Genomic DNA, 21,762 nt, shown 5'->3' with positions numbered 1-21,762 from the left:
GTTCTTTGCATTAATGAGATATGACATGTTGACTGAAACTCTTAAATGTAGAATTCAAAAACCAAGCCATTAAGAACTGAAGAAATGCTAACCTTAACCCCATTGTAAGTTAGACCTGTCAACAAAATTATCAGTAAAGCAAGTTTAGAGATAACTTCTAGGTACTGCTTACAGTATCCACTTGTATTTGATAAAAAGTGCCTTCTCAAATAATCAAATATTTGTTCTAAGTTCTACTTCAGGATATTTGTATTTGATCAGCTAAAAAGTTGAAGTCAAGCATTCATTTTCAATAGGACTTGAGAATAATATGCAATTAGGAGATTTGGAAATAGTTATGTACCTAATGAAAATTAAGAAAATCATTTACTACCAGATGAAAATCAGTTTAAATATTTCATTTTTATTTTTTCTTCCCATGAATGCATAATTCTTAGATTTTTGGGATAACATAAGCAAGTTTTACTCATTGAGTTTACCTTTATGGGTAAACAAACAGATTACTTTTTCTCTCTGAAGATCAATGTCACATTTTCTTGAAAAAAGTTTCTATAAAAAAAGGAATCATCCAAATAGGCTCCCTCTGTGCGACACTCTTCCATATTCCCAGCCAAGTCACAAGTATCACACTATGGACCTATGCCTAGGACTAGCTATACTCTGTATAGAGTACCACAGAACAGAGCACAGAGTTTTGCATGTAGTAGTCATTCAATAAATAGCTGTTGAAATAAATTGTGTATGAATCCTTGCATTATCCTTACTTGACTAAAATGATTAGTTCCATTCTTTCACACATTTAGCTATAGGTAATAACAACAAAGTCACTGCTGTACTAGATATTCATTTCTTCAGTAGATTTCCACATATAACTATTTGCCTACTTCAAATTTTGAGTCATCATCAACATCCTGATAACCACATAATAAATATCACCTATGACTGGTTGGTTGTTCTCTAAATGTACTTTGGGGGAAAATTCATTATCTTATAATGAGAAAAGATTATAAATATGTTTGAAGACAAAAATACTCACATAAAGAACAAATAGTTCATTTGGAATTTTTAAAATTATTATTATTCAATGCCTTATGCTTTATAGGTACAAATTCATTCTCAAGCAATGCTGGTGGAACTTTGCATTTAAATTTTCAACTCCGAATAATAGTTGACATTGAAATTGTTCAGCTGTGTCTCCCTTTACAAGAGAAAAACATTGCTTAAAGACAGGCCACTCATAAAATTTTGTACAATTGAAAAATAATCTTCCAGTTGTTTCAGTCTTTGTCAGATTGTCTTATGAATGCCCTGACTTTGTAAGTATAAAGGAGGTATAGGGTGTGTGCATGTGTGCTGTGTGTGTGTGCGTATACAAAGTATTATTCAAGTGAATGTAATTTTTCTTCAATTTAAGTTTACACATTGCAATATACATTGGGTATTTCCTTAAAAATATGAAATGAGGTTCAAATATTTGATCTATTAAAATGTACTGATAAATGATACAGTGGGGTAAGCGCAAATTTCATGGTCAATACTAAAAAAATCTCTGCCATTGTCTATGTTTTATCTATTTTTTAAAACCACAGGGGGGAAAGTACTCAGGGAAAAAAATGAAGCTTTACTGCAAAAGAAATGAATGCAAGAAATAGCACTTTAAGTAGTGAAGAGACGTGAAGCATTGCAACTTCATAGCCTGCTAAGGAGCAACAGCTGTACCTAATTTCAACTTGACGTGCTTCAGATCTCATATTCATATAGGTATTTAATGATCCAAACATAATGGTCCTATATAGAATAATTACTTATATGAAGGAGCAAACTTCATACGCATTCCTTTTTAAATGATCCTTCAAGAGAAAAACTGCACTGGCTCTTTGAACAATGAATAGTCTCTTTCACCATTCCAAATGTTTGGGGCTAAATAGCTTATCTTTTAAGGGAGAATAATAATAGAGATGAAGTTACTTCTTTTTGACAGATTCTTTTTGTTTTCCCCCTTCCCAGGATAGCCAGTACAATGAAAAAAGATAGAATGCCAAGCCAATCATTAAGTCATAGTTATAGATGGTTACAAGAAATATCAGAAACAAAAGGAAATAAGGTATTTTAGAGTTGGTATATTTTGAAAGCAGAGATTCATTGCTTTGAGCTTGACTTTCCTGGACAGGGAGACTAGCAGAAGCAGAACTCTCAGATTCTTTGTCACCTGAAGAGCACAGCGATTGTCCAGAATTTGGTAATCCTTCATTTTCATGCCTCACCTCTTCCACATTCTCAAGAGGTGCACTGATTAAAATCATTGGCCCTAAAGATTTTTCCACACTGCATTCTCCTGGTTGGAAAATCTGGCCTATACATCTTTCTGTTCTACCTGATGTCACTATTCCTGAACTTTTGGAAGCTTCTTCAGGTTTAGGCCGAGGCTGAGGGTGCTTCTCAATACCCTGGATTTCACTTGTTGGATTACAATTATATTCTGATTGAGTAGAAATAGACTGCAGAGTCATAGTAGCCACAGCAATTGCCTGTTCATAAGATGGCACTGAAGTTTTAGTATGGTGTTTGGAAATGTTAGAGCCATTCTGAGAAGCTCCATTCATGTCTGAGTAAAAAGCAGAATGAACAACAGTATCTAAGTCCATTTTCTTTGATAATTCTTGGACCTGCCCACGATCTCTATTTTCTGGAATTCTTTTTTTGTCTGTTGGTAACATTCCCAAATGTAAATCCCATTTTGAAGTTGCTTCTTGATTGCCTGTAATGACCTGTGAGTATTCTGCAGATGTTATATTTCCAGGGCTACGTTTCTCCCTGTCATGTGTCTTCCCAGGATTGTACATAGACATGGCTTCTTTCTTCTCCACTTCATCTACACGTACGTTACAAATACCTAAATGCGATTCCTTTTCAAAATCATTGTCATAGATTACACCCACTGTGTCTCGTTGACAAAGGGCATAATGTGAACCATCATTTCTCCCTTCATGTAGATCAAACGCTGTTTCCTTTACCTCGATGGGCCTGTCACGTCGTGCTGTCTCTTGAGGTAGCTTAGCAATTATTGCTTTTTCTCTAGCAGACATGCTTTCTAGAGTACTTTCTGATGTTGTCTTAATTATATAAGCTGTACCTGCTTCTGCTTTCTCAGTAATACCATCATCAGCTAGAGAAGACAGTTCACAGCACACTGTTTTTTGGCAGGTAAACAATTCTTCTGTAGGACTAGCTTTCCAACTCCTTGTATTATCTTTTTTTTCCCACATGTCTTCACAATCTGCTTGTTCTTTGACCTGCTCTGTTGCATTTGTCTTACTCCCTCTTGCTTTTCCCTGACTTTCCAGAACATTCCAACTTTGTTTACACTGTGTGATTTTATTCTGATCTTCAGGATTAATCCTATCTGATTTTTCTCCTTCAGCTTGGAAAAGAGAATCATTCCTCAAAACATTTCCATTTCTTGGTGAACAAACTTGACCAGTTAACCCTCTTAAAGTGGTGACTTCACTAGTCAAGAGATCACACTCTGTGGTTGTTAACACAGATTCTTCCCATCTTAAATTTGTCCTCGGCGAATGACATGTGCCTACTGTGATTGACTGGGTGGGAATTGTCCTACCTTTGCTTGGCAGAGCAGTTAGGTTTCTGTTACTAGTTCCTGTCCCCTTCACACTTATTTCAGGGTGGCTTGTCTTCCTTTCTTGATCATGTAAGATTGACTGAAAATTTTTGCTTTGTTTTTCATTAACATCTAAATGTATTCTTTGTTCCTCCTCATCTTTACCATTGCCGTAATCTTTCTTGGAAGATTCCATTTTTGTTGATTCTTCCAGATATGCAGATACATCTGAATGAAAATCTTTTCTTAGACATTCCCAGTCTTTTATTTCAATTTTCTTAGCTCCTCCTTCATGTTTTTTATTAAGGTTGCTTGCCGTTAGTTGATCTGAGGAGGGACAATATATTTGCACTCTGCTACTCCTGTGGGCTGGATTAGCATTATCATCCAGGACTTCTCTGCTGCTGATATGTAATTGCACTAATTCGTCATTACTTGTATCTCCCAATAATGGCTTGATTTCTCCCATATCTGAAGTAATTTCCTCTAAAGGTTGATGACTACCCTCATTTCCTGAGGAATATTGTTCTTTGTGGTAAAAATCTCCCTTTATGGAGCTTTCTGCTGATGAACTTGGAGACAAAGGCCTTTTGAATGAGTCAGTGCATATTTCACCATGGATTTGCTTCTTTAACTCCTCAGCTTTATTTGGAAAATTGTCTGAATCTGTTGAAAATGTATTTTTTTCATCTCTGAAAGCAGTACTTCTACTTCGTATTAAGCGTTGATTTATCTTATGGGATAAAAAAACAAAAAATATAATGACCATATGATCTTTTTAAACATACAGAATGAATTAGATAGGTTTTATTAACTTGGCTGGTAATTATCTGGTAGATATCCTGGACTCATTTCATTTATGGATTTCATGCAAACTCTGGAAGCCAGATGTTTTGGGGGAGATCCTTGTAGGCTATGTCTTGGGAACAAGATTAGTAAGAAAAGGGGCCCAAATTAATCACTCTCCTTCCCAGCTCCCAAATATCGCATTGTATTATTCAACTATTCTTGCTTGTCATTGCACTTTCTCCTCACTTAGGATATACACATTGATAGCTCCATGCTAATCAATTAGAGAGCAGCTTCCTGGGTGCCCCTTGCTGCATTTACACTTGCTGTAGGTGCCCCCATTACAGTTTCTCTTATTAATATGTTTTCTGCAAAGCTTCTGCAAACTATTAATAGCAAAACGTCACTCAAAGAAAAGTGAGGGAGTTAATGTCTCTGCAAATTCTGTTTTAATGACCCTCTGCCAACTGGTACTCAAATGTATTTGAGCTCTTCAGTGATGCCAACTGTCAGGATTTAACAGTGAGATGCCTGTTTTTTTTTTTTTCTCCTCATAACTGACATTTGCATGATCTCAATAATTATATGCAAATCTTACGTCTTCCCCTTCTTCTCACATAAGGCTCATGTTACTTGTCAACTGCACAGCTGTCTTGTAAGCCAATGCCTGTGGGTTCCACAGATTTGGTTGTATTTCCATCTATTATACGGCTTCATTGTTTTATGCATTAACGTCAGCATAGAGCAAATTAGCATCTAAATTACAGCTCCCTGTTCATTTATTGGATGTACAATTTCAGTAACTTCTAAACAAACTTTTATATTTGAGCCTGCTCGTTGTAATGAGGTGCATTGGTGAAGTATGTGATTTTTCAGGGCCCTTTCATTATATTCTATGGTTTGAAAAAAAAAATGGCGATGTTAACTTTCAGCTGGTGAGAATTCTCACAATGGGTGACAACTTTGTAGTTTCTTAAAGTTGGAGCAAAGTAAATTGCATACTTTAGTGATGCAGCTCTCATATCGCTATAGAAAAGGTGGAATATGTGGAGAAAGAGATGAGCTCAATTTCTTTTCTGTTTCAGCACTGACACTTGAAGAGGCAAATGTCATTTTAATCTCAGATGATTATGAACCCACGTATTCCAATGATAGGAGCTCCAACCAAAAACAGTAAAGAATAAATTGCATTATGTGACTCATTTACTCCTATTTCTTCCTTTGTGATAAATGTACTATCTAACCCCCCCAAATTCCAAATAGAATGTTCATAAGTGTGAAATTTATGATAACAAATTTACTATTAAATTGTACAGTACTGAATTTGTTTCCCATTTAAAAACTATGGCACAGGCTATTTTCTTCTCACTTGGTAGTTTAATACTATACAATGATTTGGAACTTTGGGATTCTTAGAAGGATGGAAGTAAAAAAAAATGCTGCTAAATGTAAGAATCATAGACTTGTAAAGTTGGACAGGACCCTAACAATCATAAATGTCCAGCCCTCTCATTTTACAGATGAGTTTATGCTAAGTGTACACTTGTCATAAAGATTAGAAATGCACATCAGGATAGTGCTACCTCTCCTGTAAATCCTACGAACTATTACTCGAGCCGCTGGTAAAAAGATAAGAAATGAATGTCATTAATTTGCCACTCCAGAGACCAGAAGCAACATACTGAAATCAAAGTGCCTTGTTGATCAAGCCAGAGATGCAAGGACAGAATAAGCTGTGCTTTCACATTTGCAAATTATATTAGCTGAAGCTATTGAAAGGCAAGCATTGCAGCATCTTTGAAGCATAAATGGATTCATCTTCCCTAATACCGTGGCAACCAGAACACTTACCATCAACTCTAATTCTTTTTCATTATGTGCATCATGTTCCCTGTTTACATCTTCTACATTTTGATTACTGGTTTCCAAGTCTTCCTTGTTCTCAGGAGGAGAAACAATTGTTGGGATATAGGTCTCTGAAAAGTTAATATAATTGTACCTATGTAAGATTGTTTTAATTGTAGGATTTAATAAAAGAGACAGATTTTGTTTAAAAATTAAAGAAGAAATGTTACCTGTAATCTTTGAATTCTCAAAGTTACTATCTTCTGATGTAACTGATTCTTCTTTACTGTTAAATTTAAAACAAAATGTTATATATATTTTTTGTGGCTAAATCTAAGTATTTTCGTACAGGGGGAATTCAAATCAGCAATAGGTTAAATAAACATTACATAACCTTTCATATTTTCTTACATTACTTTGTATGTATTTAAATAAAAAATAATCTTCTGTAATGATTCAATAGTAAAAATTGGCTTTATAAAAATTTTAAAAGGATTCACACAATGCCACATTTCTAAACAATTGTCACTCATATTAACATATAACCTAAGTAAAAATACACGTAAATGCAGATTATTCCATCATTCATGAATTTAATCTTCATAAGTGAGAACATTTTTTCTGTTGGTTTAAATGATAAAGTTTTATGAACTTACAGTCCATTTGTGGTCGTAGCAATTGCTTTCTAACATTTCAATTATTAATTTTTGTGTGTCTCATTTTACTGAAAATTCTTTCAGTTGAATTGATACAACATTAATAGAGATCCAGAAAAGGAGAAAAAAAGAGAGAAAAAAAGCTAACAAAATCTAAAAGGCAGCTAAATTCATACTCGGTTAAAAGACTTTATAGGTATGTTGCCACAGGCCTACTTTATAGCCAAGACTTCAGATTACTCATATGCAAGTATATATTTCCTTTCTTTAAAATGATTCAGGTCACAATTCCTTTTCCAGCATATTCTGCATACCAATTGGAAAAGATAAATACCTTTTCCATTCAAATGTAATCTGTTTGTAGGTGCATTTGTGGAGTCATTAGAAATTAGATTCGTCCATGACACTCAGTAGGAAAAAAGTTGTTAGTGAAAAAACCTACTTTGTGTATAGTTATAACAAGTCAATTCATCAGAAATATTTGGTCCAGTATCCACATTTTCTTGTACTCTCTCAGTTGAATTTTCTGCTACTGACTTTTTTCAATGACTTGTTCTGTAACAAAAGAAATCTTGCAAGTTGGCAATGGCTGATAAACTCTTGTAATATATCTAGTCTTCATTGCACAGGCAATTTTGATCCAAATCCCAGGAAGGGTAATTTTATTTCAACATATCATAAAGAAGTTGCAAATTCTTCCATCCTGACTATATAAGAAGGTATTCAGCTTTGTATATACTCATGATTCTTAATTTTAACTTTATTAAAAACACTTGGTACCTTTAGTGGGCATATAAATGAAAACAATGTTTTTATGTAAATATAATTTCATTAGAAAAAAATATTTGCATAATTGATACTGACATTCTATAAATCTATATTGCTTAATGAGGCCAATAACTATACAAAGAGTTATTTTTATAGAATCCAGCTAACACTTTCCTCCTCCATGTACATAAAGTCTATGTGTTTAAAAATATATAAATCATAAAGCAGTATTTATTTATTTATATTTTTTTTCACCATTTAAAGGGATTTATTGAAATACCAGCCTTGTAGACAATTTTATCTCAAATCATTAAACAGCATTTAATTGTTCCTGCTTCCTCTTATTTCAATAACAATACTAAAAATCTCATTTGTAGAGGAAAAACAATAGACAATCCGAGCTTTTTGTTTTTATCTAACCAAAATGTTATCAATAATTTTTCTAATTTAATTCTCTAAAATACTTCAATGATTGAGTCTAAAGGACAGAAGCCTGTTTTAAGTTATTTTGGGGACAAATGATTAGGTACCCAATTGTGCATTATGATGCTGGTGTCTTACAAAAATATGTAAATACAGAAGTACAAGGGAAAAACTTTCGATTCAGGGATAAATATAAGATAGAAGAGTGGAAATAAATAAAAATTATATGTTACATTTAAGTATTTGTGAACAAAAACTAATAGAAAAGGTGCAAGAATAAAATTACATCAAGAAATATTAAAGAAGATTCAGAATAACTGAGAAATATACCATGTTCATAGATAGGAACTGGTCAATGGACACAAAGAATGATTGCATATTGTAATGATGAATAAGCTAACTATACCGATCTAACCACCACACATTCTACACAATTATTGAAAATCAATGTTGTACCACACATGTATGTATAATTTTAAAAAAGGAATAATATATTATGAAGATGCCAATTCTCTCCCAAATTGATCGACAGATTCAATTCAATTCTTTTTTTTTTTTTAATTTTTTTTAAAATTTTATTTTGTCGATATACATTTTGGCTGATTATTGCTCCCCATCACCAAAACCTCCCTCCCTTCTCCCTCCCCCCCTTCCCCCCAACAACGTCCTTTCTGTTTGCTTGTCGTATCATCTTCAAGTAATTGTGGTTGTTATATCTTCTCCCTCCACCCCGGTTTTGTGTGTGTGTGTGTGTGTGTGTGTGTGTGTGTGTGTGTGAATTTATATATTAATTTTTAGCTCCCACCAATAAGTGAGAACATGTGGTATTTCTCTTTCTGTGCCTGACTTGTTTCACTTAATATAATTCTCTCGAGGTCCATCCATGTTGTTGCAAATGGCAGTATTTCATTCGTTTTTATAGCTGAGTAGTATTCCATGAGATACCATCTAACCCCAGTTAGGATGGCTAAAATCCAAAAGACTCTGAATGATAAATGCTGGCGAGGTTGTGGAGAAAAAGGAACTCTTATACATTGTTGGTGGGACTGCAAAATGGTGCAGCCTCTATGGAAAATGGTATGGAGGTTCCTCAAACAATTGCAGATAGATCTACCATATGACCCAGCTATCCCACTGTTGGGACTATACCCAGAGGAATGGAAATCATCAAGTCGAAGGTATACCTGTTCCCCAATGTTCATCGCAGCACTCTTTACAATAGCCAAGAGTTGGAACCAGCCCAAATGTCCATCATCAGATGAGTGGATACAGAAAATGTGGTACATCTACACAGATTCAATTCAATTCTAATCAAAACTCCAAAACAGTTTTTCACAGAATTTGGAAATATGATTCTAAAGAGTAGAATAAAGAGCTAATGATAGCTGCAATATTTCTGAGAAATACCAGGGAGGAGATACCTGCTTTCCCTGATTTCAAGAGTTCTTACAAAGATTTAGTTATTAAGACAGTGTTATATTGGTTATAGGACAGACTGACAGGATTGAGAGCTTAGTGACAGAATCACACATATCTAGTATTTTGGTATATGACAAACATAACATGTCAGACAATAGGGAAATAAGGGACCTTTCAGTAAATAGAAATAGGAAAAATAGCTGTTCTTATGGGAAAATATGAAATGGGCACAACACATATTCAAAAATCAACTCCAGATGTGTTAAGATCCTAAATGTCAAAAACCTTGACATTATTAGTACAAAATACATGTAAATATCTTTTAGACCTCAGAATATGAAATACTTTTTTAAATAAGAAAAAAGACTATAAAAAATGTTGGTCAATTTATTAAAATGTGAAAGTTTTATTCATTAAAAGGCTCTTTATAAAGTAAAAATATAAAGTACAAACTGAGAGAAGATGCTTGCATCACACAAAATCAACACAAATAGGTATCAAGAATATATTTTTAAAATTCCTAGAATTCAATGAGAAAGCACAAACATTTCATTATGTAAGGGCAGACATCTCACAGGAGAAAAAACACATATGGCCAAAAAGCACATAAAGGGGATTATTAGAGAACAGAGAAATGAAAATCAGGACCAGAAGATGTTATTTTGTACCCATCTAATTGATAAAAATTAAAACGTCCATTAATACCAAGAGTTGGAGATGGTATTGGAACCACTGGCTTTCTTATACATTGTCAGAAAACAGTTTGACTGACATCATCTCCTAAAATCTAACATTTATATAATCCATGATCACTTCATCCACTCCTAGGTATATATTCAAGAGAAACTCTTGCACATAACTGAGAGAGCAAAAGGAATGTTCATGGTGGCACTGTTATCAATTCTATAAATCTTGAACCAATTCAAATGACCATCAACAGAAGAGTAGATATAAAACCATGTATATCACAAAAAGGAATATTATATAGCATTCAAAATTAATAAACAACAGAAACATATAACAATATGGATAAATCTTAGCAATATAATATTAAATGAACTGTACCAAAATAATACATCCAAGGAATTTTATTTATTTATTTTTTTGGTGGCTGGCTGGTACAGGGATCCTAACCCTTGATCTTGGTGTTAACAACGGTGCACTATAACCAACTGGGCTAACTGGCCATCCCCTGAAAATTCTTTTTTTATTAAGATAAAAACTATTAAAATAACTTTAATATTTACATATCAAGAAACACGTAGAATATAATAAAAAGTTATATGAAAAAGAGAGCTAGATTTTCAAGATTATGGTTACATCAGGTGGGGCAAGTTATGGGGAAGGAATTGGGAAAAAATGATTAGAATTTAGTTATTGTTTTGGGTGGCTGTTTTGCAGGGACTTATTATATTACTTAAAATATCTAAATAGTTTAGCTCTTGTTTCAAATAATTTCTAAAGACAAATGAGCTGCTCTCTGGCCTAGATTAGAGGATGCCTATAAAAAGAATCCCATTCTGAAATTAAAAGTATTAGTCATATGACCAATTACATTTAAGGAGTTTAATTCCAACCTTTAAAACATTTGAGGAGAAAGAAAAAGAACTTGATGGTTGCTGATGATAGGGCTCTGAAGTATATACAATTGTGATATAAGAAAAATGTATTTTTGAATATTTCTCATCTCCCCTTTATGTTTCTCGAGTACCTTTTGATCAGGGGAGTTTCTTGTTTTTCTGTATTCCCAGTGGCTAACACAGTCCTTGACACATTATAATGTCATAATAAAGTTGTCTTTCATTGTAATATATATTTTGAATACCTACTGTATACCACGAATTATAATAAGCACTGGGAAGTCAAAGATAAATAATCTCTAGCCTCTTACCTTAAGAAAGTTATAATGTAATGATGGAAATAGACACATCAACAGGGCATGATAACTATAATAAGTGATAAATATCATAATTAATAATGGGATATAATAGATTTTTTAAAGAGGAAAGAAGAGAGGACAGAAATAAGGAGGACACTTTGGGGAATTGGGGAATTTTTCATACAGAAAAGGTAATATTTTGAGTTAGACTTTAGGGGTAAGTAGGATTTCCAGACTAGAGAAAAATGATAAAGTCATTCTAGGCATAGGGAACAACAGGTGGTCAAAGATGATGGTAAAGAAAGTACAAAAGGAAAAGACACATCCAGGAACAATGAGATATTCAGAGGCTTTGGACTGTGTTTTGGGGGAGAATGCCAAGGGACAGAACTGGAGTTAGTTTGAGGAGCTAGATTGTAAAGGCTTTAGAATGCCAGGAAAAACAGGACTAAATTCCTTAGGTACATTTTCACCAGTGGAATGGGGGCGGGAGAGAGAGACATGGTCAGATTAACTCTGAGGGACCTATCTCTGGAGGTAATGTAAAGGAGAGCCTGGGTGAGGTGACCCACAGTGGAGGAGGAAGACTAGTCCTTTGGCTCCTGCAACATTTCTGGCACAACATGATGCAGGTTAAGCGTAAAGGTAATGAGGAGAGAGAAGAACCAAATTTGAGTTATAACTTTTGATGTAGCATGGATATGATTTGTTAGTCAATTTTCTGTAAACAGATTTTTCAAATGCCTCTCTCTGCCTAACCTTGGTTGCATTCATGGGAATTAGAAATCTACAGTGTTGATTCTTCCAAGACTGGTGGAGAGAGTTAAGTCTGGTAGTTAACTGAGGATTTCTGCACTACAAGTCAGCAAGTTCTTGAATTTGTCTGCAGGCTGGTTTCTGGTGTCCAATGTGCTGGGTGACCTGCTTCTTAGGTGGCCATGCTGACATCTCTTTCAGCCTTCTTCCCTAACCTCTGGTACACGTGCCTGGACAGTAGACCAGCAAGTTATGCCTAGGTTCCTGGTTTTTATTCTAGTCCTTCACTGGGGAAAATAAAATGTTTCCCCATCTACACTTTCTTCACCTGGGTCCATAACATTGTAAGTTGTCCTCGCCAACCTGCTTTTACTAGATTTGGACATTCTACATAGGAGAATTTCTAAAGCTCTAGAAATCAAGCTCATATAGAGCTTTAAGCATCGCAATGGTTCAGAAGCCCTGAAACCTTGTTCCTCTCTTCTCTCACTAACACTATAGCTCTCAAATACAACAGTTCCCCAAATTGCCTTTCATATCAGAAACACCAGCCCCTGTATCTGTAAATTCTAAATTAATAGACCTGTGCATGGTGAGGAGGGGAAATAGAGAACAATAGTGCTGACACTCTCCTGAAATGATTTTGATGTGAGGCCAGATTTGCAACTCCTGATGTAGACAACAATGTATCTCAGTGCACCAAGTCCATTGGATTTAGCTATGCAGACCACCCCTCCCAAGATGACAGGCAGTTGGGAGACTCATTCATTTCAATGGACATTCTGGCCCAAACCCAGCTCCCCTACTTCTTTCTAGTTTTATGTGAATTTGCAGCATGCTTTGCTACTGTTTACACAATACTTAGGATGAGAGAAAAATAAGGGATGATGTGGAGGTTTCTAGTATGAGTATTTAAAAGGATGGAACAACCATCACTGAGATAGAGATATTAGGAGGAGAAGCATGGTGAAGAGAAGAGTATGAGTTTCATTAAAGGAAATGTGTTGAGTTTGGAAGGCTATTGACCACATAGGAAATGAAAACTAGTGCTTGTAGAATAAAAGAATGTCCAGATTTTATCACTTTTCCTTTTTTTCACAATATCATTGCACAAAGGCTTACATCATCTTTACAATTTGTGGTAAATTTACCTCCACTTCAAAGAAATAGGAAGTAATATTAAAATTTTATGAGATGACCTAGAGAAGATATTAAATAAATATGTGCTGGATATAGGAAGAACTGAATGGTTTCCAGCCAATAGTTATGCTTTTAAAGTGTAATAGTTTAAAATTTATATCAATCCATATTCATTCATTCATTCAATCATCATTTAACAAATATTTATTGAGTACCCACAAATTTTCAAATGTTATACTAGATCACTACAGTAAGCAAGACAGAGTCCCTACTCTCAAAGGGCTCACAGGTCAGGGAGGGAGGGTGGACAATTAAATAAAGCAATAACCCCAGAGTGCAGTAAGTATGTGCTCAGTGAAGTGCAGAGTGGGGTAAGAATAGCTTCCAGGAGGACATGGCCTCTGAACTAAACCAGAACATGAAGTAATATTAGCTAGACAAAAGAAGGGCAGCAATTCCAAACTTAAGGCATCATATGCAAATTAGGAAAATGAAAGACTAAAAGCCAGAGAACCAATTAGTAGCCAGCTAGCTCCAGAGACACAAATTTAAATCCAAAATTGCCTCTTAAAATGTGGTTCACAGACCTCCTATGTGAAAATGACCTGGTACTTATTACAAACTCTGCATCAGGGGCCTGAAACCCAGCCTACTGAATCAGCATCTCAGGAGTGGGGAATGAGAATCTGATTTTTAACTGGAACCTCAGAGTTAGGTGAGGTGCACAAGTGTTTAGAAATACTCTGGTCTAACCACATGTATAAAAAGGGGTTGCAGGCAAATACTCCAAGACTCAGAAATACGGTGCAGGAAGTACCTCTTTATGCCTCAGACTGTCTGGCAAATCACACCCAATTATACTAAAGACAGCTGCAGCTGTATATACAGAAGAAAATAATTGTTTATATATCTCAAATATACCCAGAATAGAAAATACACATTGAAGAATAGGCCGATCTTATGTGCCTTACAGAATAAAATAATGAAATATTTATGGAATAGGAATTAAAAGGTGTTTTCAACGTGTCTAATAAATTTAAAGCAAACAATAATTTGTGTTTCTGAGTCAGCTGTTAATCATTCAAAAATTTAAGTCCTACAGACTCTTTTACCTCTGAGCCTCATGTAACTTAAGGAAAGTTTGTTTTACTTTTTATGCCAAATTCCTCTAATTCGCATAGAATCTCAGATATGTAAGGGACCTCACACTTGGATAATTCCATCCCATCGTTTTATAGAGAAAGAAACAAAGCCCAGTTAAACATTATGGCAGAAGTCACACAAGCTAATTCTTGGCAAAGACATAACTAGATTCAAGTTTCTTAGTCACCATGCCAGTGTTTTTTCCATAGAGGGTCAATTCATAGTGAAAAAGAGCAGAAAGTCCTGCATGCAAATATGTCCTTCCTGTTATTTAATACTTACTAAGCCAATTACTAATCATGTGACCTCAGGCAAGATACTTAACCTCTCTGCCTCATTTTTTTTTTTTTTCAAAATATTGTCTACTCTTTACACAGAGTAATTATTTAGCACAATTTCCAACATAGGGAAGTGTTTAATAAATTTATTATTGTTATCGCTACTATTACTATTATTAGTGATGTTGTAAATACACACTGATCGTTAGAAACCAATTTCCATGCTTCTTCTTTTACTTGGAGTTATCTATATTTTTTAATGTTTACCACATTCTCTCATATCTTTAATTCACAAGCTGCTTTTAAAAGTAAAATTTGCAGCCTGTGATAGCATACTTGCTTAACCTTTTAAAATATACCCTTATTATCAGAAGACTACCCTCCAAAGAAAAAACAGTACATCTCCAGTGAAAGTAATCTTTTATTTAAAAGTAACCTCTCCAAATACAGTGTGCACTGGAATGCTCATTCACACCTTCTTTTATTACCCAATTGATTTATTCGGTGTCAGAATTTAGGAGCCATGTTAATATTACTGCAGTTTCTGGATATGTTGCACTTCTGCTTTTGGAATTGTGGCTAATTTTAACACCATCAAAAATGTAGTTGTTTTTAGTATAGGTAATAATATGGTTTTTCCTAAGGTCCTGTAATTCCATTGTGCTGAAACCCCATATGTCTCTTAAAATGAGAGTGGAACCTCTCAGAGATCTGTTCCACAAAATCTAAGTCTGATGTGATAGACTTACCCAGTGAGGGTGAATGGCAGGATTAGGTTGCATGCAGTGAGGTGTAACTTTGTTCCACGAGGAATCAAAATGTTGGCACAAAAAGGAATCGTTTCCAAAGTGAGTCATGAATGTTGTATTTATGTTCTCCTTAACACTCTGCTGAAAGTGCTCAGAACTGTCTAAAGAGGACCAAACTTGGAATTCTTGGGTATCACCTCTTACTCTATGACAAATAACTAAAAGGTGAATGTTAAACTACTCAAGAAGTTTGGACCAGTCCTCTTAGTTCAAAGCTTGTGGTCTCATTTGATTTCCTTTACCCTCCTTCCCCTCAAGAAAGAAAGGAAAATAAATGATCTTTTAAATCAGAAATGATACGAAACTCATTTGAGATACTTTTTAGGACACTTAACAGTATATCAGCATTGACAATAAGTGGATGCTCACAGAAATAATGAACAGGTTTTCATAGGGTAAATAATTACATGCTGTATTGTGTACCATTTTTTTCATAATGTTAATTTGATATTTCCATAAAAATTGAATTTCTAGCATTCTGACATTTCATAGCTACTCACATATTGGAGGAAAAAAGAAAGCAAAGACTTGTACTTAACCAGAGGTAAAATTTATAATACATTAGCCAACTATTACAGTTTAATAGTTGTGTGTGTGTGAGTGTGTGTGTTTGTGTGTGTGTGTGTGTGTGTGTGTGTTAAAATACCAGTAGTGTTCCCTTGATCAGGAATAAAACCGAAGACAGAAGAAGAAATATTTGATCAAAAGAGAGATAGGTAGAGGGATAAATGTCTAATTGTGAACAGAAGTGTCTAAGGAAAAAAAAAATTAAAGGCATTATGCAGAAGGAGTTGGGATGAAAAGATGCATCAAGTTCAGTTCCTTGATGATAATGCCAGAAAGGAAAATAAAATGAATATAGTTCTGCATTATTATCAGGCATTGAAAGAAGCAAGAAATAATCTGAAGGAAAGAACAACAGAATTTTTAAATGGCTTTATACTCCCTTTATATGCTGAATCTGGGACTAATAACTGACATGGTAAGGCACCCTGTTTTTTTGAGGACATCACATTTCTTATCTCTAAAGTGAAAGCACTGCACTAGATTAGAGCTCACAAATACAGTACACTCCTGGTGACCTGCCTGTAGGACCCATGGCAAGCACTGAAAACAGATAAAGGGGCTTCTTTGCTAAGAACTGATTGAGCCCAGGACCATTCTTTTCCATAGCCAATCAGCCACTACCTGTCAACCCCTTTATTGTTCAGAATGGAATCAATTGGCTCTTCTCAGTTTTGATAGTAAATGACATGCCTTCCAGTTTTAGAGCACTATATTTATGTAACTAATTGGAGTATTCTATGAATTTACAAATGTTTATTTTATAAATTTCTTTTTTAAAAAAAAACATAATAACTGCTAATTTGAAATTGCAATATAGTCAAAGATACATTCTCAGTTAAATCTATGGTCAGCATTAGAAATTTAAATTTAATACACAGACATCTTACCTGCACAATTTGTGGGTTAGTCATAATATTATTTTTTGTTACATATTATACAATGATTTATTTCCACATTATTTTATTTATGTCCAAGTAAAACTTTTCAAACACAAGAGTAGTTCAAAAAGTTCATGGAAAAATAGAATTAAGAGATAATATGAATCTTTCCATGAACTTTCTTATACTGGAACATTATCAATATCTACAATTGATTAAGATAAGTATATGTATTGAATAGTAACTATTATACAAGCTCATTTATTGCCTTTAAAATGTAACCATAAACCATGGTAAAAACCACAAGCCCCTTGAGTAAACTGTAATGAATTGCTCAAACATTCAAGTAACTAGGAACATATCACGACTTCAGTGACCAGATGGTTTTATTGAGTAATTTTACTGTTTTGCATAAAGCTGAATTACTACATTCCTGAACATTTTCTGTGTTTCAATTTCTAAATTAGAACATTGCCCATTGCCTCTGTGCTTAATCTTACTTTGCCTTCGTGGTGCAGGAAATTTCAATAGCAGGAAAAGAAGTAACTGAAAGACATAACCTTGTTGGCAAATTCTTTGGTAAGTTTCTTATTTCTAACACTTTGTTTCCTACCAAGGATTGCAGGTCTAAGTAAAAGCAGGTAGGTGCCTTTTTTTTTTCTAGCTCATTCCAAAGGAATCAGGGAGAAAAAGACTTTTTATATTTAATTCCGTGATTGAACCAAGCACTATGTGTAATTCTATAAAGATGTGTACTTTCTAAAGAGGCACTAAATTGTGAGAATTGAGTGCCTAATTAAGTAGAATCTTGGAGGTCCAAGTGTGAGCCAAAAAAATTGTAGGTTGCTTTGGAATGAGATGTAATTACAAGCAGAATTCATGAATTTTAAGCGGAAAAAGACTTATAGGTAAACCTGGCCCAAGGGACTCCTCTGCCACCACCTGCCAATTATATTCTATTGACAGAGAGAAATGTAAATGTTTTTAAGTGATGGATACTGAAAAAACTAAAGAATATGCATCAGAGAGATACCAGGGAAAAAAATTCTTAAACTTATTGGCCTAAACTCCTTATTTTACCTGAGTTCTTGAAGGAAGTAATTGTCACCCATGAAGCAGGTGGGTGACAAGAAACAAGTAAGAGTCCAGCTGAGAATCTTGCTACCTCTTAAGTGCGACATTCTGATTCTCCACAATTCCCCCACAAAGTGATTGCTAACAGCTTTTTCCTGCCTCCATCTTGTAAAACTTATCAGAGTATAGCCATGTGTAATTTTTCCTGAGGATACTAAATACTGGACATTATTTTCCTCGTAATGGTATTTATTTGTTTGTGGTTACGTAGAAAGTCATCATCACAGAGTCATGGATCCTGATCCAGTTAATTGCAGTTAAAGAAAATGTGTTTAAACACATTTTCTCTGTAGACTTTACAGTAACCATCACCTAAGTTATTTGGTTTGTTAAATATTGAGCTCAGACATCCAAGCTCTGCAGCGTTTGTGTTACATATTGTTTTGAAAACCATTTTAAGAAAAGATAATTAAAATTTTAAATTAATACTTTCATTGTATGTTTGGACAGGTTCAGACAGGAAGTGAATACAAAGGGGCATGAGACTTCCAGATTTTGAAATCAAATTATTCAGAAGTGACACCTCTCAGGAGAGAGATCTCTTGCCCAAATGAGAGTGGCAGGTGTGAGGCCAGAGCAGCAAACACCACCACTCACCTGGGCGTTTGAGGCCTCTGCTGTTCCTTGAACTGGTGATGTTCTCATGTGGTTGTTTTGTTATTTTTTATAGGGAACAAAGTATCAAAACAATTCAACTTTTACCCCAGCTTCTGTCCCATTCCTGGCTCTTGATAAAGAATTACAAACATGTATCAACACTCCTCCCTTTCTCTGGAGAGTAAATCAGGTGAAACGGTGTATAATCCAGTAAAAGTACTGGAAGGGCAATTCTTCAGTATTTCTTATGGTAGAAAATAGCTCTTCTGTTTGTAAAAACATCACAAGATATCTTAAATATAATAATTTGGCTTACAAAAGTTAAAACATGCCAAAGCAAGTTAGTTGGAAATGTTAAGATACTCGATCCCTTGCTGGGATTGTTTTTATTTAAACGTTAAATTTAAAAGCTATGAAGTTACTTTTTAGATCCTGGGCATAATTCTGGATTGCTCTACAATTAGATATACAGCTAGCATTCCTCCATAGTTCTAATTTTTTTTATACTATCAGTTACTGAGTTTTACTAGTTTTAACAAATGTTTAGTAGCCTCTATAATGTGAAATCTGTTGGAATTTATTTCTGTTCTTAAGCAATTCATTTCACAAACAATTTCCTTCCACCTATGCTACTAATTTCATAAATTAATATATCAGGGAAAACAGGAATACAGTAAATTGGGTTAGATGGTTTGTGTTAAAATTTGAATAAGAATCCTATTATCAAACTGGATTTGTATTTAACTGCATTTGAAAAGTTTTCTAGGCAGGCTCAGTAAGTCTCTTAAGCATTATTCCCAAATTTAATGCTTTTGTGAACTTACTTCATACATTAAAATCATCTTAATGCACCTTTTTGTCAATTCTTCACAATGGTATTACAAAAGGGAGGGAGGAGAGGATACATTTAAAAAGCAAATGAAAAAGACTCAATGGAGCTTATTAGGCTACCTGTTGATGAGCGTGTAAGAGAGTCATTAATATGCGGATCATTGACATGATAGGCCGTAATGACTCCTCCAGGGAGGTATCAGTGTATTGTGTCAAAGACTAGTTAGGGATTCATTAATGTGAAGACTCGTGACTTTTTAATATGCAAATTATTAATGCAAAGCACTGAAGCATACCTTGCAAATGTCCACATTTTGTGATACACGTTTTCTTTTTTCAACCCCTCACCCACACCTTTTGTGAGTTATTTTCTTTCTTCCATCCTCTGTCACAGATTTCTTCACAAAAGATTCTATACTCATGTGAAATCTACCACTTCACATTCAAAGACCTCCTCCGCTTCAGCCCACGTTTCTTTAGTTAGAGGCAAGTTTATACACACAAACCACTTGAACCATTTTGACTAAATCAGTCAAAATTTAGGTCAAAATCTGATTTTATATTTTTTTCCAATGTCAAATTGGTTTTTGGCTAATGATAGAGACAAGTGAAGAAAGTGCTTGTTTTTTTAAAAATGAAGCTCTGAAACGTGAATGATATAACCAGCAGCTGAATAATTCTTACTAAAGGTGGGTGGGGAAAGAGTAGTGCAGTAAAAAAAGAAACAGAGAGCAGAGAAAGGCCCAAGGGAGAGAACACAAGAAAAAAAGTGCAATTAAACCAAGTAAGAGTAATTATACGAATGTAACACATTAAATAGAGACATGGACATAAACCACTCAGTGCCTGGCATACAGCAAGCAATCAATAAATATCAACTATTATTATTACACTGGCATTTTGCATGTGTTCAAAAGATATAGTTAATAGCCACATTCATTACTGAAACAATATGAAAAATATCATGAAGTGAAAGTAGTTTAATCTTTCAACTAACATACTATGAAGAAGGGGATCAAAGTTATATTTGTGCAACAGAATTAGCTACAGAATCCATGGAAAGGTATTCAAGCATATTTGAAGTTTACCCACTTACCATGTTTTGGAAAATTTGCTATGGAATAACTTTTCATCTGGGACTTTATATACTGCCTATATTCGTTTTCTTGTCACTTTATTACTCTAGTGTAGTCTAAACTATAATACAATCTTACATTACCTTTTCTTACTAAATTTCAGGAGAAATAGACACTTAGTTTTTAACTTGTAATCTCCATGTACCCCAAAATCTGCAGTGGATCTACAGAAGTCTATATCTATTTATCATAAAACATTCATATCTCCATATAAAGTCATTAATATAAGTTTTAAATTAGCTTTAAAATTCTCACTACCTTGAAGAGATCCAACATAAATTTTATTGTAACTCCTTATATTTTTATTAAATTTATATTTTTATTCATATATTTTATTAAAATTCTTTAAATAGGAGGCAATATTACTTTTAACCTAAATAATATTTATTAATATAATTATCACAAGCACCTGATTACACTTCAAATGCTGGCTAATGTTAATTTCAATACTAAATGCTAGAAGGCATCCAACAGTTAAAGGGCCTATCCAGGTTCTAGACTGAAATGGATACAAGCAGATTTAGAGACGATACACCTGAACATGTAGATTCAAGGAAAGAAGGCTGGCTGGTTTAGGAAGCTTACAGTGCAGACATCATCTCATTTTCTCTGGAGCCAACCACAGGAGGGGATGGAGAAGGTTGAGCACAGCTCATAAGTGCCAAGAAAGGTTGGCCAGTTGAAGTTTTTGAGGTCCCTGATTAAATAGAGCAAAGTTCATTACCAGCGAGTCCTGAGAAGATGAAGTGAGAAGGCTCACTAAGACAGACTATGGTTGAAGATGAGTATAAGAGCAATATGGTGCTTAAGGAAGGGCAAATTGGGAACCAGATACACAGACTATGGTTGAAGATTAGTATAAGAGCAATATGGTGCTTAACGAAGGGCAGATTGGGAGCCAGATACAAACGGTAAGGCAGGGAGCAGGTGGCTGAGGAAGTTGGGCCACATACTGGGATTACTAAAGAAGTCAGGAACAATAGCCAAATTCTGCTGAGATGAAGTTATGTTGACAAAGATTAGGATCTCTGCCACACTTTTGAGAAGGCAGTACAGGACTTTGTAGTTAACACTCTAAAGAACACTGCTATCAAG

General features: G+C 34.5%; 1 protein-coding gene across 1 annotated transcript in view; it reads right to left on the bottom strand.

Moving 5' to 3' along the window:
- Positions 1 to 377: 377 nt before the first annotated feature.
- PPP1R3A (protein phosphatase 1 regulatory subunit 3A) overlaps positions 378 to 21,762 on the bottom strand; it is a 40,517-nt gene continuing 19,132 nt past the window's right edge. The window contains exons 2-4 of the mRNA XM_063099371.1: positions 6,484 to 6,539; positions 6,260 to 6,384; positions 378 to 4,352 (exon numbers count right to left, since the gene is read on the bottom strand). Of these exons, the coding sequence (XP_062955441.1) occupies positions 1,965 to 4,352; positions 6,260 to 6,384; positions 6,484 to 6,539 (2,569 nt within the window). The 3' untranslated portion in view covers positions 378 to 1,964. The remainder of the gene's footprint in view (positions 4,353 to 6,259; positions 6,385 to 6,483; positions 6,540 to 21,762) is intronic.

The sequence above is a fragment of the Cynocephalus volans genome, chromosome 6 (assembly GCF_027409185.1).
Source record: "Cynocephalus volans isolate mCynVol1 chromosome 6, mCynVol1.pri, whole genome shotgun sequence".
Classification (NCBI taxonomy): Eukaryota; Metazoa; Chordata; class Mammalia; order Dermoptera; family Cynocephalidae; genus Cynocephalus; species Cynocephalus volans.
This window is presented reverse-complemented; position numbering and strand designations above follow the sequence as displayed.